Consider the following 10,288-nt stretch of genomic DNA (forward strand, 5'->3'; position numbering starts at 1 on the left):
AAGGAGGAGAATTGACATTTAGGTTGAACTGGATGCAATTTGGCACAGGCAAGTTTCAGATGCATGTTCTCAGAAAAGGGGACATTGCCATCTAAACTCCCCTCATTTGCTGCACTAGGTCAAGGCCACACAAGTAATTAACTGTGCAAATGTGGTCCTGCATACACAGAAGGACCAGTGACAAGAAAAAACCCCAAACAAAACCATGGACTACCAAGAACCTTTACAGCAGACTAGAATTCTTATCAACCCCCCCCCCCCATTTATATACAAGTTACCAGCAAAATTCTCAGTTTGAAGTGTACTGTTGGCACCACACACTGCAATACCAGAAAATTGGCCTAGTATCAGATTGAAGCTCTCCCATCTGTGCAACTAAATATCAGTCCAAGAGAAAGTGACAGTTGTTTGCCTAGCAAACAACCCATTTAGAAAAAGAATTGTTGGCAAAGCCACTATTGGAAATGTACACAAAAGTGTTGTACATCAGTGATCTGCAAAAAAAAAAAAAAAAAAAATACAACCCTCACCACTAGACAAGCATAGCATTCTTGGATCATATACCTGTATTACCATAATCCCCAACATACTTGCACAAAATATGACAAGGGCATAACCAGTATAGTACCACTAAAACTTTTGGTTTACTATAGAACAGAAATGCAACAAGTCTTAAAAAAACAGAAACATTTAATGTACTTAGAAAAAGATAAGTTTGAAAATAAATACAATTCCGTTCTTTCCAAAATCGCTTTATGACTAGTTTGAAGACAAGTCAGCCACAAGTCTCAATAACACAAATAAGGTACAGGGGATGAAGAGGGGTTGTTCCCTTAAGTCCAAATTTCTTTGAATAGTCCATATTACAATTTGATGCTTTGCATTGATCTAACCAGATTTAAACAGGAGAATTGCAACTTGACCCAGGTAGAAATAAATAAAGTGTTTGGTTTCATGTGTTACATAGCTGCCGAAGTTCCTGCCCACAATGCAGTGCCACGTAGGATTGTACTTCTTGTCAAATTCCTGAAGAAAAGAAAGAAAAGATTACAGGTCCAGATGTGTCAGTCCAGAGGCTATAGCGAAGGGCACTTTGTCCAGTTTCAATTTCTACACCATTAAGACGAAAAATCAGTATTTGGAGCCTAGCAGTAGTAGGCAAATTTACTCACCTAAAGTGAGTAAGGGGCAGATTTATAAAGCCTGGTGAGGTGATGAAGTGGAAGGTGATAAGCACCAGCCAGTCAGCTCCTGTCATTTTCCAAACCCAGCCTGTAACACAAAAGTTAAGTGCTGATTGGCTGGTGCATCATCACCTTCCACTTCACCAGGCTTAATAGATCTGCCCCTGAATATGTTGGGATGGGTTCTTTGCAGTAATATTCCCTTCCCACCATAGAGGGAACCTGCACAGGAGGATTTGCTGATGTGGGCACCATGTGGGAAGCAGTGTACTGAGGGGCCTATGTATTAAGCCTGCAGAAGTGATAAAGCAGTGCCAAGTAAAAGGTGATACCAGCCAGCTCGCTCATTTTTTTCAAACCCATGATTGATAAGTGGAAGGTGATTCTGCACCAGCCAATTATTTTTTTTAGCACTTCTCCAGGATTAATAAATCGGCACCTGAGTGAAGTGCAAACAATACCCACTGGTGTTGCGTATATACAGTATTTAGTGATCTTTAGCATAGACGCAAAGAGCACTGTATTAACCAATAGTTAATGCATATTGATAAATCAATACATAAGCTACTATAAGTGAACATAGCAACATGAAATCTGTGTAAGTGCCATGGCAGTGGGCATTGCCATCTCACAGCATCAGGAGTCTTTATGTTATCCATGTCTGCGTGGGTTTCCACCCACACACCAGTAACATAATGGATGCAGATTAAAATGTGTTTGCACGAGCTCCATTGGGGCAGAAGCAGATGGGAATAGGCAGCATCTGTACAATGCTGTAATTAGCAGTGCTACACAAGCAGTATTAGGTAACAAGCACATATACTATTGATTAGACTGTAGGATGGGGATGAATGCTCCCAGGAAATATGATGCAGGTGGACACACCACTTCGCAGGTGAAGCAAGATCCACGACTACCCTACAGTAATTATGGAGCGGATATGATCAGTGTATCAGTGAGAGGACAAGAAAAAAGATGACCCCATCATTAGGGGACAGGGGGGGCTGAATGCGGGGGTGGGAAGCGGAGGACCTGGGTGGGCGGGCGTGGGCAGCGAGGTGGCGACAGTGCATTAGCCGGTAACAGTGATGGCGTAGCCGCGCGGTATGGGGCCGGCCACTCACCTTTTTGATAAACGCGGCTATGTCCTTCTCAATGTTATATTTCTCCAGGGCTTGGGTGGCGACCTCCACAGAGTCCTGCTGCATCTCCTCGGACATGTCAGCATTCTTGATGACGGCTTTCCTCTCAGACATGGCTGCCTGTGGGGACAAGTGCTGGTCAGAGCTGGTACACGGAGCATACACTTACTATACACACGGAAGCCCCATGGACGGCATGGGAGCACAAGACAGCCCGTCTCCTCATGTCAGTCTCACTGCCCATCCTCCGCACACCGCCAGCAGCGTGACTGAATAACACCCCACGCCTATACAGCAGCGCCCTGCTCTGGGTACAAGGGAGCAGAGGCGGAGCTGTCGTATACTCACTGTGTGTAGCGGTCGGTTCCTGTCACAGAGTTCTCTCTCTCAAGCACACACACGCTAACTGCTTCTGCGAGCGCGCCGAGAAGCCTCTATTACCTACCGCCTTGCTTTCCCACGCTGCCCCTGATTGGCCCGTTGTTCACCCACACGAATTACAATTGGTCGGCTAATCCGGCTTCCCGTGGCTCCTTTTTCTGCACTTTGTTTCATCCCATGATACACTACGGTTTAAGCGTTTGTCTCCATAGAAACACATGCTGTGACCGGCCCTACTGTGCCTCTAGCGGCGTCTCCTAGGTAACGGAGGGTGTAGGCCTAGGGTTGCTAGGTTGCGCAGGTAGATGGCAACTATTGAGTTATGATGATACTTTTTATTGTCAATACTTGAGTGGTACGTTTTGTAAAAAAAATATCTTATTTACTAATGACTAATGGTCTGACACTCTTACCTATCAGACGCTCAACATGTTGGTCAGGATCGCCAATTGGGTGGGAATTTGAATGCCAAACTGTAATGAAATGGAAATAGTGGGTGATGGTGAGAAGGAGAGGGTGACAGGGAGATAGTGGGTCCTGGGAAAAAAAAGCAGAGGAAGTATAGAAAGATGGGGAGAGGCAGAGGAGGAGAGTTTCCTGTATTCAGGCTGAGCATGGGCCCTTGACCTGCTAGGCCCCCAGACATGTGAACCCCCCCTTATGGTAAGCCCTGGCATCACTCATTCGATAAACCCTGGCTTCACCCATTCAATAATGGTAATTGCATCAATCAATTCCAAATCTATTGGAAGCACAGTATTAAAAGTAGGCAGGGCTGCTGAGACTTCCAGCGGTCACAGGTGCTGTGGGGAATGGCTACAGAAGGAGACATGGCTCTGCCCCCTCACTCACTACTTACCAATCATGCGAGACCCAGCGTCGCATGATGCCATCCCTGCACTTCAGAGCCCCTACAAATGGCCGAGTAATCTATAACTGCTCCCTACTCTAGAAGTCACTGAAAGTAGGGAAGTATGTGATAAATATGTTAATTAAGTAGGCTGTATCATATTTCTTAGGGTCTTATGTAGTAAATCCATTTTGTGGAAAATTCTTAGATAACTGCATTTTCCAAATTTTGTATTACCAGCATGTATTAAAAGAGTACCGAAGATATATGCTGCTGTCCCTCCAGTTCTGGACTCGGGAGCATTCCCCATAGGACTGCAATGTTCCTGAAAGTACCAAGCTCTGAAAGCCTAAGCCTTTGCATACCTCCCAACTGTGCCTTGTTTTGGGACGGAAAACGAGGTCGTGGCTGACGATCGCAGCACTCGCGCAAAGCCACGCACCCTCTTAGAAAGGCCACGCTGCTGCACCGTGCCATGGTGTCCCTACTCGTCATCTTCCAGTGTAGGGAGGTATACCATTGGTGATAGCTTTTGTAGCCCATATGCCATAGGTTACAAGTTCATCCATGATACAGGTGCAGTAACTCTGCTGGATCTCTGCAAGATTTTCTTTTAATACATTGATCTGTTATATAATTCCTTATTGATGATATATATATATATATATATATATACAAACAGAAAGTTCAGCACTCGCCAAAGCTTGCTTTGGTGAGTGCTGAACTTTCTGTTAGTATATTTTTAAGTAGGTGGCCATGGGCTACATGCACCCCACCCTATGAGTGGTGAGTGCAGACACTGCACCCCACTTCTGGGGTGGTGAGTGCTGTGGTTTTATATTTGTTGGTATCTATATATAGAGAGAGAGATAGATATATAGATATATATATATCACTAAAAAATAATGTTATACCTAGGCATTCACTTTCCTAAGCATGTTTCTTTGTCATACTTTCTTAATATAACCAAAATAATATCCAAAGTTATCGCAGAACTTAAAAGTTGGCAAAATATACAGCTTTTTTGCCTAGGACGGGCTCACCGTATGAAAATGGTATCTTTCCCAAAACTTCTATACCCGCTACAGGACCTACCCTTACTAAATAATATAGGTGAGTAACTACTTAACTCAGCGTTCCGGCACTTTATCTGGAATGGAAATAAACATAAAATTGGGAGGCATTTGATATGCCGGCTGTCGGGATCCCGGCACTCAGTATACCGGCACCGGAATCCCAACAGCCGGCATACCGTCAACTATTCTCCCTCTTGGGGACTCTACAACCCCCCTGGAGGGAGAATAAATAGTGTACCATGCCCACAGCGTGGTGAGCGCAGTGAGCCCGCAAGGGGCTCTTTTGCGCTCACCCTGCTGCCAGCATGCCGGCGGTGGTGATCCCGGCACCGGTATGCTGGACGCCGGGATCCCGACAGCCGGCATAATGTACTACACCCCTAAAATTAGTCTTACAATATTACTAAAAAATAAAGCGGAAGGAGGTATAAATTTCCCTTACCTGTTGCTCTATAATCAAGCAGCTATCTGCAGATATATCAAAGATTGGCTTTTTTTCCTCACAATCGAAATGCCAAAGCGTAGTACACATGGGAGATGTGATCAGAGATGTGTGCTGAGCGATGGGGGGGGGCGCTCATTTCAACCAGCGTTGAAATGAGCGATGTGCTAGATTGTGCCTGTATGTAGGCCAATCTAGCACCAGCTGTCGCTGGCACCCCTACACTTGGAGCAATGTGTTCTTCATTTCTAAGCAATCTAGTTAGATTGCTTAGAAATTAAGTGAACATTGCTCCGTGTACCTCCCTTAACTCTGATCTAGAACAACAACTAATACCAGAAATTCACTTAGCAGCCCTATTGCATTTGGCAAAAAAAAAAAGATATCCCTCCTTAAATTTTAGATAACACTTTACTAATGTCAACAAGAACGGTCTGGCTTAGAATAAGAAAATCCTGGCGGCTGAACTCCTCCTGCTTGTTTCTCCCTGTTGGGCAACTCAGCTTTCCAAAACGGGAGCACGGGTTCTCCGTTCGGTTCTTGGATGTAGGCAGGTCTATCATTAATTAGACATCTAGTGAATTTTTAACATTTTCCCAAGCTATAGATAAATTTGAGTTTATAAGCCCTCATGCTTTTGCCTTCCTTCAAGTGCAACATTATATAAGTTTTGTACTTCATAACTTATTATTCCATACCTCCCAACTTTCGACTTCTGCGCAGTGAAGCCGTGCCCACCAGAAAAGGGGCTGTGTCCTCAGCAACAGGGGTGTGTCAACATGTCAATGCCGCAATTGCGAGTCACGCGCCCCATTTTCCGTCACTGTGGAGGTATTGGCACTCTGTGAGCTGCTGGCATGCCCCCAGTCTCTTTTGTCTCAGTGAATAGACGGTGTGCGCATGCGCGCGGTGGCTATTCATCGCTGCTCTACAGAGGAGCAGCGAGTGACAGGAGTCTCCCAACTCCCCCTCCCCCACACACCACCACCACCACCACCACAGGGCAGTGTGGCCCACGGGTGGGACATCAGGACAGTCCCAAAAAATGTGACTGTTCCTCGAAAATCAGGACTATTGGGAGGTATGCTATCCCTAGCTGACTGGAATAATGCTCTGGACTCAGCATTCTTGCTCCTGCACCAACCTCCAAGATCGATCTCTTCTGTTGCTCCTCTCTTTTCTCGTATGAATACCGAAGAGATATAACATCTTGGCAGGAGCAAACTTCTAATATACTGTCCACTCTCTCTTACTCCTTATACGCTGTATCTGCAACATCATACAGAGAGATTGTATAAACAATATTTTAGAGAGGATATTTATCTCCATCTAGAGCTAATGTGATTGGAATTGTTGAATCCTCCAGATGCTTTAAATGTGACATTTCTCCAGTTACGTTGATTCACTGGTTTTGGAGCTACCATTCTACTAAGCAGTTTTGAACTCAAGGCAAACAATATGCTATGTCAATCTTGGTTGAGCTACTCCCACCATTGACCCCTGAGTGGCAGTGTTGGGCGGGGTAAATTCTGATATACGCATGACTCCAAATAGTCTGAAACATCTTACTATAATTTCTCCAGTTGCCCGCAAGAGTATCCTGCAACGATGGATATCCCCTCACCCTCCATCCATTACTCTCTTGAAGGAAACACTTTTTTTATATTTCTCTAACGTCCTAAGTGGATGCTGGGGACTCCGTCAGGACCATGGGGTTTAGCGGCTCCGCAGGAGACAGGGCACAATAATAAAAGCTTTAGGATCAGGTGGTGTGCACTGGCTCCTCCCCCTATGACCCTCCTCCAAGCCTCAGTTAGATCTTTGTGCCCGGCCGAGAAGGGTGCAATCTAGGTGGCTCTCCTGAGCTGCTTAGAATAAAAGTTTAAGTTAGGTTTTTTATTTTCAGTGAGTCCTGCTGGCAACAGGCTCACTGCTACGAGGGACTTAGGGGAGAGAAGTAAACTCACCTGCGTGCAGGATGGATTTGCTTCTTAGGCTACTGGACACCATTAGCTCCAGAGGGAGTCGGAACACAGGTCTCACCCTGGGGTTCGTCCCGGAGCCGTGCCGCCGACCCCCCTTGCAGATGCCGAAGTTGAAGAGGTCCAGAGGTCCAGAAACAGGCGGCAGAAGACTTTCAGTCTTCATAAGGTAGCGCACAGCACTGCAGCTGTGCGCCATTGTTGTCAGCACACTTCATACCAGCGGTCACTGAGGGTGCAGGGCGCTGGGGGGGGCGCCCTGGGCAGCAATGTATTATACCTTTTTTATGGCTAAAATACATCACATATAGCCCTTGAGGCTATATGGATGTATTTAACCCCTGCCAGATCTCACAAACTCCGGGAGAAGAGCCCGCCGTTTTAGGGGGCGGGGCCTATTCTCCTCAGCACACGGCGCCATTTTCCTGCTCAGCTCTGCTGTGAGGAAGGCTCCCAGGCTCTCCCCTGCACTGCACTACAGAAACAGGGTTAAAACAGAGAGGGGGGGCACTTATTTGGCGATATGATTACATATGTGAAAATGCTATAAGGGAAAACACTTGTATAAGGGGTTGTCCCTGTATAATTATAGCGTTTTTGGTGTGTGCTGGCAAACTCTCCCTCTGTCTCCCCAAAGGGCTAGTGGGGTCCTGTCCTCTATCAGAGCATTCCCGGTGTGTGTGCTGTGTGTCGGTACGTGTGTGTCGACATGTAGGAGGACGATGTTGGTGAGGAGGCGGAGCAAATTGCCTGTATTGGTGATGTCACTCTCTAGGGAGTCGACACCGGAATGGATGGCTTATTTAGGAATTACGTGATAATGTCAACACGATGCAAGGTCGGTTGACGACATGAGACGGCCGGCAAACAAATTAGTACCTGTCCAGGCGTCTCAGACACCGTCAGGGGCTTGTAAAAACGCCCATTTACCTCAGTTGGTCGACACAGACACAGACACGGACACTGACTTCAGTGTCGACGGTGAAGAAACAAACGTATTTTCCTTTAGGGCCACACGTTACATGTTAAGGGCAATGAAGGAGGTGTTACATATTTCTGATACTACAAGTACCACAAATAAGGGTATTATGTAGGGTGGGAATAATCTACTTGTAGTTTTTCCTGAATCAGATAAATTAAAGTGTGTGATGATACGTGGGTTTCCTCCGATAGAAAATTATTGGAGGTATACCCTTTCCCGCCAGAAGTGAGGGCGAGTTGGGAAACACACCTTAGGGTGGATAAGGCGCTCACACGCTTATAAAAACAAGTGGCGTTACCGTCTCCAGATACGGCCGCCCTCAAAGAGCCAGCTGATAGGAAGCTGAAAAATATCCTAAAAAGTATATACACACATACTGGTGTTATACTACGACCAGCAATCGCCTCAGCCTGGATGTGCAGCGCTGAGGGGGCTTGGTCGGATTTCCTGACTGAAAATATTGATACCCTTGACAGGAACAATATTTTATTGACTATAGAGCATTTTAAGGATGCATTTCTATATATGCGAGATGCGCAGAGGGATATTTGCATTCTGGCATCAAGAGTAGATGTGATGTCCATATCTGCCAGACGATGTTTATAGACACGACAGTGGTCAGGTGATGCAGATTCCAGACGGCACATGGAAGTATTGCCGTATAAAGGGGCGGTCCATCGGACCTGGTGGCCATGGCAACAGCTGGAAAATCCACTTTTGTTACCCCAAGTCACATCTCAGCAGAAAAGGACACAGTCTTTTCAGTCTCATTCCTTTCGTACCCATAAAGGCAGGAGGGCAAAAGGCCAGTCATATCTGCCCAGGGTTAGAGGAAAGGGAAGAAGACTGCAGCAGGCAGCCCATTCCCAGGAACAGAAGTCCTCCACAGCTTCTGCCAAGTCCGCAGCATGACGCTGGGGCCATACAAGCGGACTCAGGTGCGGTGGGGGGTCATCTCAAGAGTTTCAGCACGCAGTGGGATCACTCGCAAGTGGACTCCTGGATCCTACACGTAGTATCCCAGGTGTACATTGGAAATTCGAGACATCTTCCCCTCACAAGTTCCTGAAGTCTGCTTTACCAACGTCTCCCTCCGACAGGGAGGCAGTATTGGAAAAAAATTCACAGGCTGTATTCCCAGCAGGTGATAATCAAAGTACCCCTCCTACAACAAGGGAAGGAGTATTATTCCACACTATATTGTGGTACTGAAGCCAAACGGCTCGGTGAGATCTAAAAGATTTGAACAATTACATACAAGGGTTCAAATCAAGATGGAGTCACTCAGAGCAGTGATAGCGAACCAGGACGATATGGTGTCACTGGATATCAGGGACGCTTACCTACATGTCCAAATTTTGCCCTTCTCACCAAGGGTATCTCAGGTTCGTGGTACAGAACTGTCACTATCAGTTCAGACGCTGCCGTTTGGATTGTCCACGGCACCCCGGATCTTTACCATGGTAATGGCCGAAATGATGATTCTTCCTAAAAGAAATATGGACGCTTTCCTGATAAGGGCAAGGTCCAGAGAACAGTTGGCGGTCGGAGTAGCACTATCTCAAGTAGTTCTACGACAGCACGAGTGGATTCTAAATATTCCAAAATCGCAGCTTTTTCCGACGACACGTCTAATGTTCCTAGGAATGATTCTGGACACAGTCCAGAAAAGGATGTTTTCTCCCGGAGAAGAAGACCAGGGAGTTATCCGAGCTAGTCAGGAACCTCCTAAAACCAGGAAAAGTATCAGTGCATCATTGCACAAGGGTCCTGTGAAAAATGGTGGTTTCTTACAAAGCGATCCCATTCGGTAGATTTCACGCAAGAACCTTTCAGTGGAATCTGCTGGGAAAATGGTCCGGATCGCATCTTCAGATGCATCAGCGGATAACCCTGTCTCCAAGGACAAGGGTGTTTTCTTCTGCGGTGGCTGCAGAGTGCTCATCTATGAAAGGGCCGCAGATTCGACATTCAGGACTGGGTCCTGGTGACCACGGATGCCAGCCTGAGTGGCTGGGGAGCAGTCACACAAGGAAAAAATTTCCAGGGAGTGTGATCAAGTCTGGAGACTTCTCTCCACATAAATATACTGGAGCTAAGGGCAATTTACAAGGCTCTAAGCTTAGCAAGACCTCTGCTTCAAGGTCAGCCGGTATTGATCCAGTGGGACAACATCACGGCAGTCGCCCACGTAAACAGACAGGGCGGCACATGAAGCAGGAGGGAAATGGCAGAAACTGCAAGGATTC

The 10,288-nt window shown here is 46.4% G+C and overlaps 1 protein-coding gene across 1 annotated transcript; it reads right to left on the reverse strand.

The window, feature by feature from the left end:
• Positions 1–672: 672 nt before the first annotated feature.
• DYNLL1 (dynein light chain LC8-type 1) lies at positions 673–2,765 on the reverse strand. The gene is made up of 3 exons (XM_063913117.1): positions 2,675–2,765; positions 2,309–2,446; positions 673–1,026 (listed from the first exon to the last, which is right to left on the reverse strand). Exons 2-3 carry the CDS (start codon positions 2,438–2,440, stop codon positions 889–891), a joined length of 270 nt encoding a protein of 89 aa, XP_063769187.1. The 5' UTR covers positions 2,441–2,446; positions 2,675–2,765; the 3' UTR covers positions 673–888.
• Positions 2,766–10,288: the final 7,523 nt, after the last annotated feature.

Source organism: Pseudophryne corroboree, chromosome 1, assembly GCF_028390025.1.
Source record: "Pseudophryne corroboree isolate aPseCor3 chromosome 1, aPseCor3.hap2, whole genome shotgun sequence".
In the NCBI taxonomy this organism is placed as follows: domain Eukaryota; kingdom Metazoa; phylum Chordata; class Amphibia; order Anura; family Myobatrachidae; genus Pseudophryne; species Pseudophryne corroboree.

Excerpts from the sequence above, each read along its gene's own strand:
- DYNLL1 (XM_063913117.1), bottom strand. The coding sequence starts at position 2,440 with ATGTCTGAGAGGAAAGCCGTCATCAAGAATGCTGACATGTCCGAGGAG. Across the intron at positions 1,027-2,308 it reads TAGCCGCGTTTATCAAAAAG|GAATTTGACAAGAAGTACAA; the intron begins GTGAGTGGCCGG and ends TCTTTTCTTCAG.